Raw genomic sequence first — 17,429 nt, 5'->3', positions numbered from 1 at the left:
TCACACCCGCGATATTCTTTGTTGGTACAGTAGACTTCCTCTTATCCGGACTCCTCGGGACCGAGGCCAGTCCGGATAACAGGTTTTCCGGTCAAACCGACGTCCCCAAAAACTCGTTAGAACGGACCGTTTACTGTGATATTCGACTTAAATTTAGGAGAGCATTGTATTTAGACACGTGATCACTGGTCTCAAATCTTTTCCACGAGAACAGTCATTTCAGTACCGCCCACTTCCTGCCAATCTAGTCAGGTTAAATTAATATGCTGATAAAAATTGTCATGACGGACAACTTATCAAAGCTACTCAACCATTCGAAAGACTGAATATAGATTTTAAAGGGCCACTTCCATCCAAAAGTAAAAATCGTTATCTTTTAATAGTCGTAGATGAATACTCTCGATTTCCATTTGCATTCCCTACTCAAGACACAACTGCTAGGACTGTTATTCTGAGACTTAAGGAACTTTTCTCAATGTTTGAAGTACCGGCTTATATTCATTCTGACAGAGGTTCATGTTTTATGTCTCAAGAACTAAAATCATTTTTATGTTCACTAGGAGTTGCTACCAGTCGTACAACAGCTTACAATCCTCAGGGCAACGGACAAGCTGAGAGGTATGTTGGTATTATATGGAAGACAATCAAACTATCACTTAAGAGTAAAAATCTGGACATATCTGATTGGGAAAAAGTACATTTAGAAGCTTTGCACTCTATCCGGTCATTATTGTGTACTTCAACAAATACAACACTGCATGAAAGACGCTAGTAATGGTAAGACAACTCCATCTTGGCTCATGAATCCAGGTCAAGTGCTCATGAAACGGCCTGTCAGGAGCTCAAAATACGAACCACTCGTTGAAGAAGTACTGCTCCTTGAGGGGAATCCTGAGTATTCTCACATAAGATATGCAGATGGCCGTGAAATACAGTGAGCTCCAGGCAATTAGCACCTGTAGGAGAAGTGTCACATCATGAAGAAGACTCAAACTCCAATCTACGACTTGAAGGAGACTCAAATTCCAATCTACGACATAAAGCAGACTCAAACTCTAATCTACAAATAAATGAAAGAAGTTCTCAAGTTGATGTTGGACCTGAGCCTATCTTCTAAGACGAGGAAACACTGAATCAGGGCCAGATTGCTCTTAGAAGAAGCTCCAGAAGTAAACACCCGCAAATTGGTATTTCAATGAGAGAGCTAGCCCAGATAAAAATTATGATGGTTTTCTCGTGACTTTCATAAACTCATTTAATGAGGCTTTTCCAAAAACATCTCAATTGAGAGGGACTAAAGACAAAATAAATAAGAATTGAATTACAAAAGGGATAAAAACTTCCGCAGAAAGAAAATACCCCCGCTGCAGCAAACCTGCAGACTAAGCAAATTTCCATTTCCCTGAATGGATTTACACTAAAATGTCTCCTTAAAAATATCACATTTATTCCCTATTTAAATAGAATCAGTTTTACACATACTTAGGTTTGCTGCAACAGGGAGGGTAAAAGTGTTTTTATGTAAAATGTTAATAGTTAGTAAGAAATAAAAACATTTTCCAAATTTGGGCAAATTATGTCTATAAACAAGCAAACTACAACAGTTTACTTATTCTCCATAAGAATAACATGGGAATTTTAAATTTACAATTTTTTTGAATTTTCTCCGTAACCATTAGGCGCATTATAACGCTTCAATGTACTAAATAATTTGTTTTTTTAAGCCCTACAAAATAGTTTAGAAAGAAATTACAAAATTTTATGTTTTTTTGGGTCAAAAATGGGAAAAACCCAATTTTACCCCATAAAAGCCCCCATTAACCCCCGTTCCCATGGTCCGATCATGCTGGTTCGCGAACTCGTTCGAATAAACGTAGGTTTACACGTTTGTACCAAATTTCATCAAAATCGGATCATTTTTGCTCGAGTTATCGCGCTAACGGACATATATATATATATATATATATATATTAAAACATATGCATATATATAAAAATGCAAGAAAATAATATATATATATATATATATATGAATTTGAACGGATGGTGTTTTTGGCCTCTAGGGACCTCAAAACAAAAAAATCGGTCCCAGGTCCAGGTCTTACCGTGAGTACTACGGTAATAGCTTATTCCCTATATGGGAAATTCGCTAAAAAAATCTTCACCAGGAAAAAACTTATAAGAAAGTGTTCGAAAAGTTTTTGCATTAGCAGATGATTTCATTAAAAAATCTAAAAATAAATCTAAAGCATCACGGGCTGTTGTAAAAAAAGAACTTGGATTAAAAAAACAATTGTCAGAAACACCTATTGAAGTTACAAACAGTGAAAATGCCAAAATGAGTAATATTGTATTAATTGCAAACAATTTTAATAATTTTTTTGTAAATGCCTCATATTCCTCAAATCAATATTCAAATAAAACCAAAGCCATTAACTTATTTGAGAAAAATAGTAAACACATTTCTTAACTTAATAATGCAAGATTTAACTTTAGGACAGTCTGTGCTGCAGAAGTTAAGAAAGTTTTGAATACCATAAGTAACACAAGGTTATCAGGGTGGGATCAAATCCCTCTTTTTGTGATAAAAAGTGTTTTTTATGTCTTTGAGGACTTATTCTGCAGAATAGTAAACCAGTCCCTGGAGAAAGGTGTATTTCCAGACAAACTCAAATATGCAGAAGTAAAACCTTTATTTAAGAAAGGTGATGTTAATAATCGCTCTAATTATCGTCCTGTTGCGTTGCTACCTTGCTTTTCAAAATTTTTTGAAAAAATTGTCAAAAACCAACTAGTACAGTATTTGGAAAACAATTATCTAATCAACCCGTCTCAATTTGGATTCCGGCCAAACCTTAACCCTCAAAAAGCAGTAACCGACATGATCAACCATATTGCTGGTGCCTTGGATGGAGCACAGCAGACTGTGGGAGTGTTGTGTGACTTGTCCAAGGCCTTTGACTGTGTTGATCATGGAATACTTCTTGAAAAATTAAGTAGACATGGAATAACAAATATAGCATTACAATGGTTTGCTTCTTATCTGAAAAACCGTAAACAAAGGATAATAATAAACAAATTTCAAAATATTACAGGTCAGATTGGGAGGATGTTCCATTTGGAGTGCCTCAAGGATCAATTCTTGGACCATATCTATTCATTTTATTTGTAAACGACCTAAGAAGTGTATCAAAAATGCCAATATTTCAGTATGCAGATGATACAGCAATCATTTGCAAAGAGCAAAAAGGTGTCGACATTAATCACACAATCACCAGAGAGCTCCATTCTCTTGAGGACTGGTTTACTGTCAACTGTACTCCATGAATGTATCCAAAACACAGCTGACACAATTCTCTGCCTCCAATATAAAAGATGAGATCACCCTAAATTCTAACTCAAATTTGATAGTTTCTCAAGATTCAGTTGATTATTTAGGAATAAAAATAGACTCAAATTTAAATTGGCAAACTCACATTAAAAATTTATTAAAAAGACTTAATTCAGCTGTATTTGTATTACAAGTAATTCAAGATACAACAAATTTTGACACACAAATTGCAGTATATCATGCTTATTTTTCTTCAATTATGAATTACGGAGTTATTTTATGGGGATCGTATAGTGAAAGTAAAAAAGTGTTTATTCTTCAAAAAAGGGCGATTAGACATATAGCCAAGGTTCCTCCAGATACACATTGCCAAGAATATTTCAGTCAATTCAAATTTCTCACTTTATACAGCTCTTATATTTGTTATATTTCTATGATGGTCAAGAGTAACTTGGATACACTTATGGAGAGTCAGCCCTCTCACAACCATGATACAATATACAAAAAACTAATAAAACCAATGCAACATAGACTAAAATTATTTCATTTATCCCCACAATATATGGGACCCAAAATGTATAATAAGCTGCCTTCAACAATAAAAGAAATTGATTGCATATTGAAAAAACACTTAAGATATGGCTTCTGGAGAAGGCATTTTTTCACTGGAAGATTTCCTAACAAATGTATAATTATTTTTAAGTATTCAATATTACTATGTGAAACCCGTCGAAATCGACGGTTACTTTCAGGCTTACGCTAATTCATCTAACTGCGATAAATTGAGTGAAATTATACATAATTTGATCATTTAGCATTGTTTAAAGAGTAATAAGTGTAAAAACGATAATGATATTAATTTCGTTAGTTACCAAATATTGTTGATCATTCAATGAATAAAATATTTCCCATACCGTACCAATAAAATCTCTCTACGGAATGTTAGGTGTAGTGGAATATACTTGAAGTGAAGTTGGCTTTTATTCTTGAACTGTTAGGGGCCTCCTCGTTTATATGGTCATGCGGCTTCATTGGCAATAAATAATCCAAATGACATGGCAATGTGGCATTTCCGAAAAGCAAAAAATACTGTAAATTGGCTGTTATGTAAATATTGACGTTTACATGCGTTGTTAATCAACGTATCTTATAAAGGATGATGTGATCTAGTTTAGAAGGAATATGACCTTCCTGTCATGACAGTAGCTGGCTTAAATAGTATTTACTCTATGTGTTATTGTTTACAGCCAAAATGTTGTGTTAATTTCAATAATGTTACCAACCCAGTGGGCCACGGTCTATAACATAGGCCACACTGCAAATAATTTGTCAAGATAGGTACCATTTTAGGCAAGATTTCTGTGTTTGGATGGTATTAGACACGATCAGTGTACAATGAACTTCTTCTGCAGATGAATAATCTGTTGGAAAAATATAGGCTGAATTTTAAATGTCACAATGCGAGTTTGAGCATTTTGTAACTATATGGGTAGGTTACATAGTATCTTTTAGGCTGCTGCTCAGTGCACCTTAAGAATATATTTTTTAGAGATAATTTAAATGATTTTTGTTGCTGAGTAGCAACCGTGAGTAGCAAATGGCTGAGTAGCCTTTCGAATGATTGAAAACATCTATGTCAATAATCTCATGATGATCTGTCTAGAATAATATGATAAAATAAAGACAAAAGTGGTGAAAAAGGCAGACAGCAACCCGTACAGTAGATATAAGATAGTTCAATAAGGAATAATTTTAAGAGTTAAGAGTGAATTATAACAGGATTTTCCACTGATTTCGAATTGGAACGTTATATTGCAAAACATTGACATGATTCAGAAGAAAATCAATTATTTTAAAATCAGAAAATAGCATTGCAAATACTTCTTTTGGACAATTCAGTAACCCCCAATAAATGTGTGTTGTTAAAATGCAATTTAAAAATTAACAGCTGTTTCATTAAAAAGTATTATCCACATGGCCAAAATGTAAACAAATCTGTGGAGGGATCTTTAAAATAAGCATCTAGACTGCCAGTGCAACTCCTAGGATCGTGGATCAGATCGAAAAACCCCCCACCAGTCAACCATTACTGCAACGATACGGAGCTGAGTCATGAGCCTTGGTGGTGTAGTGGATAGCGTGTCGGGCTGATAATCTGAAGGTGCCTGGTTCGAATCCCGCTGGTAGCACTAACTTTTTGTCTACAAATTTTTTCATATCAGCAAGTTTGGTTGGTTTGGTTAGGTTATGACAGTTTAATTTTATAATTAAAAAATTATAAAATTGAATTTGAGACATTTATAATTTTATTTTTAGAACAGAGCTATTTTTTCGATTAGTAAACCTTCATTTGAGTTTATCATTATCAGCAAGTTTGGTTAGTTTGGTTAGGTTATGACAGTTTAATTATACTTAATTTAAATTTAACCTACAAATTATACGTTTTGACAGCGACAGTGATACAGATAACAATTTTCCGCGAACAGTTAGATAAGCTATGCTGATGCGCCGGTATGATTCGGAAGCGTACGACATGGTGCGGTGGTGCCACAGCGCCTCTGATCTGATCCACGATCCTCGGAGTTGCACTGGCAGTTTAGACGCTAGTATCTTTAAAGGCTTCTGGGGCAGAGCCCTAAGGGAATTTACTTCGTTTTTCTTTTGATAACTCATCTACAAACCAAGACCTTTCTTTGGACACCTCTACCAAGTCTCTACGCCCAGCCATTCTCTCAAATTAGTGGAGACAAAGTTTCCAATTATATATTTAGATTCCCCCATGTTAATCTTATGGGAGAAAACCCAACTTTGATGGAAGCTCTTGCCCAAACTAATAAAGATATCAAAAAACTAAAAACACTTTGCAAAACTACAGATCAGGGCAATTTTTTTTGACACTTTAATCATCAAAATCGGTCCAAAAATGAGGGAGGAGTTCTGTTCACAAAAATCTGCTTAGCGTATTATATATAGATAGATAGATGATTGTTGTTTTGTTACAATAGATTTTAGTTTGATGACAAATCACCTGTCAATCATGTGATGATAATAATAAATAAATAAATAAAATAATAAAAATTGTATCTAAAAGACTATGTCAGCTAAGAGGGGAAGAATGTCATATCATTCCTTTCTATCTGTACATTGTAACATCTGTTCAAATGTATAGAAGTTGTTTTTGTTTACTATGATGTTAGTTTTGTTTCATATTGTTAGTGTAATATTAAAAATATGTATTTTTAGACGTTAATTTCGTTTATTCATTCAATCTACAACACCTACAAAAGTTACAAAATACACTCAGTATAGGCCTAATGTATTTGTATACAGCCTTAATGTATTTTATACAACCTCAATGTATTTTATACAACCTCAATGTATTTTATATAACCTCAATGAATTCTAAAAGGTATGAATAAATAATAAATAAATACAATTAATAATCATATATTAAGAAAGTGGCATTCGAGCAATACGAACACAGATATTATTACACAGTAACTTAATGTATTGGATAAATAAGTACAGTATTCTTAGCCACCACTTTACAGTCCACTCCCATCCTTAAATATCTACTAATGTAATTTTTTTTTATTTATAAAAATTGGTGTTATACATAATCCTATTTAATACCTAATAAGAAATTTGCAACATAGTGCTTATGCAACACTAAATGTGCGGCAATACCAGCGCTCACACAGGCAAAGATATACGGTGCCGGGAGCCTGAGGTCACAGCGGCGGCGTGGTAGGGAGCCACTTGGCATCACTTTCTGAGCTTGCTTGGCCTAGCCCTTGTATATCTGTAGCCCTGCGTGATTGCGGCAAAATCCAAAACCTGTCGCGCAATTGTGTAGACTCTTCATCATCTCCTGCAGTCACAGTAACACCAACATCGTTTACCACGGTCGCAGAAACGTCGTCATAATTTTTTTCAAAATAATGATAAATATATCGGTCTAGTAGACTAGTATACACCATCATCGTCTCCCGCTGACACGGTAACATCGTCATCATTTTTCATGATCACGGCAAAATAAAATACGGTTGTGTTGACACCATCATCATTTCCCCCGGCCACAGAAAATCATAACTGTACTCCGCAATCGCGGCGAAAGCGTAAATTTTCCAAAAAATTGTTGCAGACTCGTACCGCGATTGCAATAGTAATTAAAAGCTCTGCATGACTTGGCCTATTATTTTTAAAAGACTCTAAATTTGTGTAAAAATTCAATTATCCAAATTTGTTACCATCCAAATGGGGTTCGGTCCCAATTTATTCGGATAATTGGAGTTCTACCGTATTAAAATTGAGTACAGCTCCTTACCAAGCAAATGTGCTAAAAGACGAGTTACTAATATAATGCTGTGTCTATCTGGGAGATGAGTCGTATCTGTCAACTTGCTGTTGGCAAGTTGAGACAGTTCCACATGTTGAGCCAAACTTTAAATAGTTCAAGCGGTGATTTTTCTATCTATTTATTACTGTTTTACTACTTTTTATCATTGTTTAGCAAAAGAAAGAATAAAAATACAGAAAAGGCTTCCAAATAATGCTCAAAGGTTTGTTTATAGCCTAATTTAAAGAAATTTGACTACATCAGTGAATTTAGATCAAAAACACATACACACTGTCCATAAAGAAAGTCTCTCTCCAAACTTCAACTATAGTTCATAGGACGCCGCTGACCAGCTTTATTAAATCTGAATACCAAATTGGTACAAAGATCTTAGGTTTGTGAGCATAGTTAACTCGACAGGAAGGCCGGCTGCAGTTACTGCGGGTCAAGACTGAGATAGGGAAAAAGGCCTTTTCTTACTTTAGACCCCTGGTTTACAATGCTTTGCCATTAAGGGTGCAACAAAAAGGTTAGAAGGCATTCAAGAAGAAGAATATTAAAGATATTTTTATGTACGGCAGTTGTATTTTTCTAAGAAAGTTGTATTTTACTTTACTCTTGTATTTGACAAAAGTTTTTATCTAAAATAGAGCTTTGTATCTGACGTACACTGGCTTAATAAAGACATTATTTAGGACTATTTATAACTTAAACCTGTTAAAAAATAATTAGGCCTATTAAAGTATTGGGTTTTAATATTATATCTGTAGACTTACATTATTGACAATGGATTTGTGGCGATCAAGACATTGAACTGGTTGCATGTTGACTGTGTCCAGTACAACCACAGTGTAGTTAGAACCATATGCTACCAGGCCATTATAGCTCCTGAAAAAAACATATGGTTAGCAAACTTGAATATTTCCCTGAGATGAGACCTACTGTTTAATTGTATAACTTAAATGTGTAAGTGTTCCCATCGGGCTCCTGGTCCCTGCCCAGCACGGCTTTTGGAGGGGCGCCCAACATGGGTGACACCCTGAAGGAGATGCTAAGAGTACACTTCCCGGAGAGCCATCCCATAGGGGAAGGAGCCAACTGGCCCCGCCCAGGGAGGTCTCCTAGGGAAGTGGCACTAGCCAGACAGGGGTCGGAAAAGATATTCAAACCAAAGGTTGTGAAATGGGCAGTAAACTCATTCTGCCCTTTCAAACCACCTAGGTGATGGGAAATTCCCTGCTCTCTTGCAAGAAGGCATTCAGGTCCTAGTGGATCTCCTTGTTGCATTGTATAGGGGCATTTATGCACTGGGATATATCCCAACTAGATGGAGAAGAGCTAAAGTGGTGTTCCTACGGAAGGGAGGAAAAGAACCAACTCGGACTAAATCCTGCAGGCCAATATGTCTAACCTCATTCATGGTAAAGGCTATGGAGAAGATCATTAACAGACATGTGAGGGATGAGGTTCTCATCAACTCAAGCCTGAATGTGAACCAACATGCCTTTACGATGGGCAAATCGACTACAACAGCACTTCATAGCCTAGTAGTGAAAATTGAAGACACATTAGATCACAAGGAAACCCTTACAGGAGTCTTCATGGACATCCAAGGAGCCTTTGATAATGTGTCCTATCAGTCAATTATTTCTGGCTAAAGATCAATATAAATTACATCACGCTAACAAAATCCTTTTTGATTTATTAGTCATTGCCTAAATGATGATTTTTGTCATTTCAAAAGTCAGCTGATGTTTAAATATTATTTCCCAAATTGTATGACATTATTATCATGTGATTCTCAATACAAAAATAAACTCCAGAACAAAATCTTACTATTGGTACGAACCACAACCGGTTTCATGCAAGATTATTGGCGCTACGATTTGTTGAACATGAGTGATGAATTGACGCGCCTAAATTTTCATTCAAATTGTAAGTTAACGACAATAAAATTGATTTGTTAATGTTATGAGATTTGTGTATACCTACAGTAGAACCTCTTTAATCCGAACTAATTGGGACCGGGGGTAGTTTGGACTATTGAATAGTTCGGATTACAGAACATATTGTTGTTTTTACATAACAATTGCTAGGGAAAAGTGAAAAATGCTTTATAAAGTAAAATACATTGTTTATTTAATACATTAGGAAACAGGGTATAAACAGTACTTTACATTACAATATAAACAATTACGGTATGTATACCAGTAAATACAGTATCCAATAAAGAACTACTGTACTGTATATAGAGTACAGCAATGAGACGTTCGGATTAGTGGACGTTCGGATTACGAGGGTTCGGATTAAAGAGGTTCCACTGTATATGAAAATGAAAGTTTAGAGTCTCATCTTTCAAATGGTATAAAAATTAATTTGGTTTTGGAATCATGTTAAATGAGTTATAACATTGACTATATAACACTACTAGATTGAAAGCCCCATGCATTTGGTTGTGAACAAGCAATCAGCACACTCTGGCGGGAAGGGGCGATCATAGCGCTGACGTCACTGAACAGTAGGTGCTGCCACGGTATGGGCAATGAAAACATAGTGCTGTCTGCTGTTATAACGCAATGTACAGACAGCTGACAGCTAAGCCATGCTCCCCGCGCCCACGTGACTTGCCGGAACTGCATTTCCGCTCCCCGCTCGCCTCGAATTCGTGTTGTTAGAAGCGAAGCACGACTGATCATAAATTTAACTGCTTCGCTAAAGAATCTGAGATATTAGGCAGGGACTCTTATCCAAATATTTATCGTGATAGGCCTATTTTAGTGGTTAGTGAATTTGATTGGTAAAAAAGAGGTCCTGTAGATATGTATCAATTTCCTATCTAATAAAATTTAAAACGCCGGTGAGAATAACTTAAATACAAATTTGCGTAATCAAACCCGTCATGTTATAAATGTTTTGTTGTAAGAATTTCTAATCAAATATTTAATTGGAATTAAGAAAGTGTGATATTTTATCAATAAATAAATAAATTGATTTATCCACACATCAAAATTAAATTTTAAGCTATTAAGTATGGTAGAATACATACACCTAACACTTTGAAACTAGTGAACGAGCTTGAAATAACGATTACACAAAACGGCCAAAGCAAATAAAAACTGCAAATGTGCTCAGAAAAAAAGAGAAAGTGAAAAGTAAATTTAATGATACATTTTTCCTTCGTCACGTCGCGTCAGTTCTTATCTTACTTCTGTGCCAATGAATAATCCTCTAGCATACAAAAAACTAAAAGTCATATTTAGCTTAAATAGAACATTGAGGGTGGCAGAGTGTTCGTTCAGTTCGGGTAAGGGCAGTGCCTTCAACACAATGCCCCACAACCCCTAGGCTAAACTATGATTTACAACATCTGTCTGCTATAGGGAAACAGGCACCAGTTGATGTGTCAGTAATAAAGTGATTATGAGACATTGCTGCTGGAAAACGGGGTTACAGTATATATTTCATAGGCCTATGGTAAGCCTCAGCTTTAATTTATAAGTGTGATATAACTGTTACACGTCCTTTAGTTCCGTTATCAGCCAATTTTATATTTATAATAAACTATTGCCATAGAAGTTCAGCCTGTGATCGATTTCTTTTTTCGTTTCGATGTCCCCAGAGACCAAAACTCCCATCCTTTCTCATTAAAAAATATGTACCGGTATCTATATAACCCAGTAACCTTGTTATAAAAATCAGGGTCTACCTTGCATGAAATGGGGTAGCAGGTTTCTTTTTTTTTTTGTTTTTAATAGTACCGAGATTCTAAATCCAAATTTTCGACCTCGGCGACCTTCCGGAATACCTCCAAAAAGCTTAAAAATTGGCACTATTTTTACGTTTGTCCGATTTTGACCCTGAAGCGTCACTTTTTCTTAAATAACAACCATAACCATTTTTAAAGTACATTAAATTACCTATAATTTAAGACCAAAATGGGTATTACAGGCCTAATAGTGTTCAAGATATGACTCCGCAAACAACGGCTAAAATTATCAAATTTTGAATTTTTTTTACGTTTGGGTAACGTTAACCCGAAAGCATAACTTTATCATTATCTTTCATTAAAACAACCATAATTACTTTAAAACTACATTAAATTACTCATAATTTAAGACCAAAATGGTGATTATAGGCCTAACACATTAGAGATATATGCCTCTTCCAAGGTTCATAAAATCTTCCATAAATGTTTGTACTTTAAGATTCATGTTATTCAATTTGGTAAAATTTTATGAAAGAACCATAATAAGAATGTAAAAAAATGTATTTCATTTCAACAACATATTATAAGTTTTTCCTACAGTTACCTAACAATGTACATGTTCTCTCACTGATTTGAGAAAGCAAAGTGGCCAATTCGCTCATCAGTGAGACAATGTTAACATTGTCTCACTCTAATTACTTTGTCTCACTCCAGATTTGCAACGTGAAGGCACGATATGAGCGCGTAACATGCAGACAAGGTCGTATGCGCGCGAAATACGTTGGCAGCACTGGCTGTAAATCAGGTGGTCAGCTGTTTTACTGTTGTTGATCGTGTTGATCATTAAATGTCATATTAAAAGTTCACTTCTATGTATAAATATGTCACGTTTCTTTACTAATTTATTTGATTTATTATAACTGTAGGAAAAATATAATGTGCAATTCGAGTGCAAAGTGCAATTGACTCACTTGAGAGAAATCCTTACTCACGAGCCATAGGCGAGTGAGGAATGGTTTCACGAGTGCACAAATAACTATTCTTTTTCTTTTTTTATGGAAGAAATCTATTGTAACTAAAATTTTTATACTATCAAGAGGAATTTATATAAAGAATGAAGAGGCAACAGCGAAAACAGGTTGTAACTTTGCTATCGTTCTGCCATGCTACATATTACTTCTTTTATGCCAAGTTTTCGAATCTGTATCTGCAGGATATGTTGAAATTAGGAAACAAGATGGATTTCAATAAACACCAGATATTTACCACCAACGGATTCTTCACCATTCATTGAGCGTTCCGAAAAGTTCTAGACGGGTGTTTGGACGGACATGACTATAGAGCAGGTGCTCATTTGTCTAATGAAAAGCTATGTAGGTTTGACTCGGGACCGTGGTATTGCTGACACCGTGCTCACTCGATGGACAGTAGGAATGATATAATTTATCTGTAGAATTTAAGTGCTGAGGTTGAGGAGTAGGCCTGCTGCAATGTTAAGGCACATACAACTGAGTAGTATGTAGAAATGAGACCCTCACGAGTCACTCGAGTTGAAGCGAATACAGAGAAGCTGTGTGACTGGTTACTTCGTCACCCTCCCTAATACTGATGTTATAATGTTCTTAAGCAGTAGAATTGTTGGAAGGAAACTGTCAACTGTCATATGGCTAGATATATTGGCAGTGAAGCGATGTTGAGAGTATTATGAGAAAAATATGAATAAGTCAGATACAAAAGGAAGAATAAAGTAGTATCTCTTTCTTCTGGTGTCAATACTGTGACTGTAGGCAATATAAAGGTGACTATTGACCCCTTCACACTGTTTCACAGGCTATGCGTTCTAAGCAGTCGGATGAAGAATCAAAGCTCTTCTTTACACATGAATTTTCACCATTACCCTTGTCTCAATTGAATGAAAAACTAAATTATAGTTCACACATCCAAACGTCTCAAGTTAGTCATACAAGTCAATCTTCAACTGATACCCCTACAGGACAAGTCCATGTCCAAAGGTACAAGGATCATCTAATCACAGACGCAGTCGCCCTCAGTGTTCTCCAGGGCTTATCCCAACTCGGCGCGGTGGTCAGAAATATGTCAAAACCGACTGTCCAACTCCGCGCAGTGGTCACTTTGGGTCCCTCGTGGCACATGTCCAACTCCGCGCGGTGATCAATTTTGAGTCTCACAGCCCTGACGGCTGTGAGTTTGTATTTGAAGATTGATATAATGGACATAATTTAGAACTGTACAAAAATGATAGGTAGAAACTGAACCAAACCTAACCTGTCACATGAATAAAGTAGCTATGAACAAATAAAAGTGTAACAACATATATAGAGTATTTTATATTAAACACATCATATCTCATACGAAATCAAAACAAGGTGGCGTAGAGATTTGATGTAGCCACCGCGCGGAGTTAGACTGTACACTAAAAGTCACCATGCGGAGTTCGACTGGACCCTTCGGGGGCCATATAACCTTTCCTCGGCTTAAATTTGACCACTGCGCGGAGTTGGGATATCCCCGTGCTCCAACCTGCTACCACGGCGATACAATTAAATAAATACCATTTGTCACATGCATGTGTTCTATCTCCGAGAACCATTTATTGTAACAATGTACGTGTGTGTATATGTAGATAGATACAATAGATTTATTACCATAAAAAAATGTTATAACACAATCTGTTCTTGAGATGAAATAAATTAGTTTATTTCTTATTATGGTTCTTTTATAAAACTTGGACAAAAATTAAATAGCTTGAAACTTAAAATACAAGCATTTAGGAAAGATTTTATGAACCTTGAAGAGGCATATATCTCAATGTGTTAGGCCTATAATCACCATTTTGGTCTTAAATTGTGAGTAATTTAATGTAGTTTTAAAGTAATTATGGTTGTTTTAATGAAAAATAATTAGAAGGTTATGCTTTAGGGTTAACGCAACGGTTAACATTTGCCAAACTTAAAAAAATTCAAAATTTTGTCATTTTAGCCGTTGTTTGCGAAGTCATATCTTGAAAACTATTAGGCCTATAATAACCATTTTGGTCTTAAATGATAGGTAATTTAATGTACTTTACAAACGGCTATGGTTGTTCTATATGAAAAAGTGATGCTTCAGGGCCAAAATCGGACAAACGTAAAAAATAGTGCGAAATTCCACCAATTTTAAAGATTTTTGGAGGTGATCCGGAAGGTCGCCGAGGTCGAAAAATTGGATTCAGCCACTCGGTACTATTACAAACAACATAAAAAAAAGAAACCTACTACCCCATTTCATGCAAGGTAAAATGCGTTAGGTTACTGGTTTAATACTACAGTATTATAAAACGTGGTGGTAAGAGTCAGTCTGTCTCCACTATATCACATCCATTTTTGGCAACCGCTAAAAATGTTAAACTGATTTAGTCAAAATGAAGTACAAAGATCTATGAATGTTTTAGACTTATTAACTTCCCTTACTTAACAGACAAATTTCATACGTGGAAAGTCTATTAAAACTGTGTAGTGGGGAAAATATCATAATTACTTTGGTTCTAACACGTTACTATTATTATTTGGTCTTTAAAAAATAATACTGCAAGCTTAATGTTAATTATTATCACTTTAAACGGTAGGAGTTGATCCACCTCCAGAAACGTTGAGTATCCCAAAACACAAAAAAAAAACATTGATGAAGTTAAAATAATAATAAAGGTGTCACAATAGTCTTATGAATATTTTTTACGAAACCAGTAGGGAACTGTACAAATTCTCTATGTTTCGGACGATTTTGATATTGTGATATCAAATTTACACTGCTTAACGTATAATTGAAATAGCCTTCAAATACACAGCCTTTTTTAATACTAGATGTTTATAAATTTTCACAAATCAATGAGAACAAATATTTAAACTGTAATTTGATTTTTTACCAGCAGGAATATTTTACAAACAATTTAAAATCCGAAAAGGACCTTCACCCAAGGCCACTCTAAAAAACAGGCCATAATGCTCATCAAGCATGACGTCACGATAGAAGACGGCTATGACGTATAAGTATTTATTTATTTATTTTCCACTGAAAGATTAAAACAAGCAGCTGATCACAAACGGCAAAATTACGTCATTGCCATTTTCTATCTTGACGTCATGCTTGACGAGCATTACGGCCTGTTTTTTTTAGTGTGGCCTTGCTTCACCCCCAACATGGTGATTTATTATTTCACAAGTGTGTTTCATAGATAATTGAAGTTCATTACCTAAACAATATTCTTTGGTGACTTCAGAGATACAATTGATATTTCGCATATAAACTTATACTCCTCCACTGTATACATACAGCAGAAAAACGTTTACAATTCTTTATTTTCTAAACCATTTTTCGTATAACAATAAAATATAAAACACTTGCACGCTAATCTTTTATGCTTTTTACACATTGAAAAAGAAACCTCGCTCGCCCAAGATTGGGATTACAAATTTCCAAGGACTGGCGAGGGAAGCGTTCGCAGAAGAGAAACTTTTATTACCCTGCTAAAAGCCCTAGCTGAATGACAAGTGGTCCTAGCTGAATGAATAGGCCTATTGTAAAATACCGAATTAAATGTGAAACCTTATTACATAATTACTTACATAGCCTATTATAGGCTAAATAATAAATATTGAAAGAATGAAAACGGACAATTTTCGTAAAGCTCAGCTGTACTGAAATGATCTTTCCTTGTACATATTGTTGGTTCCACTCTTCCTGAGACCTCTTGGTGACAAATTGTTTGACTGTTTGTAACGGGGAGTAAATTTTGACATTTTTCACAGTGAAATGCTTGAGCTCTTTTTCCCCTTCAGGGTCATGGAGAGATTGAAGGTTGAGAGTGTTCCGACCTCAAAAGTTTGATGAAACTCTCAGTCATGTATGTGGGTGACATTCGTGGCGTGTGGCGTTTCCTACGGCTGGGCATCCCTGAAAACCAACTGGTGGACATTGTCTTGCAGGGGTTGAAGCCTGAGGAGCGGTCCAGACTGATTTTTGGTCCAAAGCCTTCTTCTTTTGCAGACCTGGATCATCCATTGGCTGGTCATCCATTTGCGGAGCGTTCAAGACGCTGATTGTCAGAGGGAGCACGTTGCGGGGCATCTTCCCCGGACTGGTCCCCATCCCGCTGTAGCACCCGTGTGTCAAGGTCCTGAAACACCGCAGAGACAGAGGCGTCCTATTGTTTGCTTTGGTTGTGGTCAACCAGGTCACATGAGACGAGAGTGTCGTCAGAGGGTTAATCTTGGGACTTTGTCCAAAAGCCTGAGCTGCTCACAAGAGGAAAGTATGCCCAAACCGCCCTGTGAGAAAGCTGTTTTGGAGAAAGTCAGTAAGAATTTGGTTTCTTTGAGTACTGCCCCTTCTGGGAGTGCTGGTTTTGGGGAGCCTCTGTCGCGGGGAATGAGGGAGCTTGCATGCATGGGAGTGAAAGCGGCGCGCTCAACTTGCCCACGACTCAACATCTTCTTAGGTAAAACGGTGCAGAAGGCCCTTGTGGATTCTGGGTCAGCCCGTTGTCTCATTTCCCTTTCCCTGTTTGAAAATCTAAAATCTTCTGGGCTAATCAATCAAGTTGAGCGAAGTACCCACATCTGCTGGACTGCATCGAAATCCCTACTTCCAATCATCTATGAAGCCCGTTTGAAGTTCAAGATTGAACTTGACTTGATTGACAGTGCTAGCCAGCCTGTACAGTTTTATTCAGTTTTTTATCAGTTTTTTATCAATTTTTATTCTATTTTGACTATTTTATCTACATGACAAGTTTCAATTATTGTTCAGTTTTTTAAGAATCTATTGACATAAGGCAATGTATTAATACATTGATGATGTTTACAAAATGACCTGATGAAGTTCTAAGGAATGAAACTGTCGTCATACCAACAACTGTGTTAGGATAAGAGGTGAAACTATAGTTTGGCCAAAGGAGAGAGGGGGAAGACCCAGACTGGTTAGCTGACAAGATTTAGTGCTCCTGATTTATTCATTTTCTAGTGTGTAAATATTGGTTTTCTTGAAATAGTTTTTACA

At 36.0% G+C, this 17,429-nt stretch overlaps 1 protein-coding gene across 4 annotated transcripts in view; it reads right to left on the bottom strand.

Annotated features, from left to right (window-relative positions):
• LOC128983700 (WD repeat-containing protein 11-like) overlaps window positions 1-17,429 on the bottom strand; it is a 221,408-nt gene that overhangs the window by 161,360 nt on the left and 42,619 nt on the right. For all 4 annotated transcript variants that reach the window (XR_008489894.1, XR_008489893.1, XM_054403102.1 and 1 more), the window contains exon 3: window positions 8,446-8,557. Coding sequence is in view for 2 of the 4 variants with exons in the window: in XM_054403102.1 (XP_054259077.1) it covers window positions 8,446-8,557 (112 nt within the window). In the remaining 2 variants the exon portion in view is untranslated. The remainder of the gene's footprint in view (window positions 1-8,445; window positions 8,558-17,429) is intronic.

The sequence above is a fragment of the Macrosteles quadrilineatus genome, unplaced genomic scaffold (genome assembly GCF_028750875.1).
Source record: "Macrosteles quadrilineatus isolate MER2022 unplaced genomic scaffold, UCM_ALF_1.0 Scaffold_1__1_contigs__length_201487025, whole genome shotgun sequence".
NCBI lineage: Eukaryota > Metazoa > Arthropoda > Insecta > Hemiptera > Cicadellidae > Macrosteles > Macrosteles quadrilineatus.
Note: the sequence above shows the minus strand (reverse complement) of the source record. Positions and strands in the feature narration are given on the sequence as shown.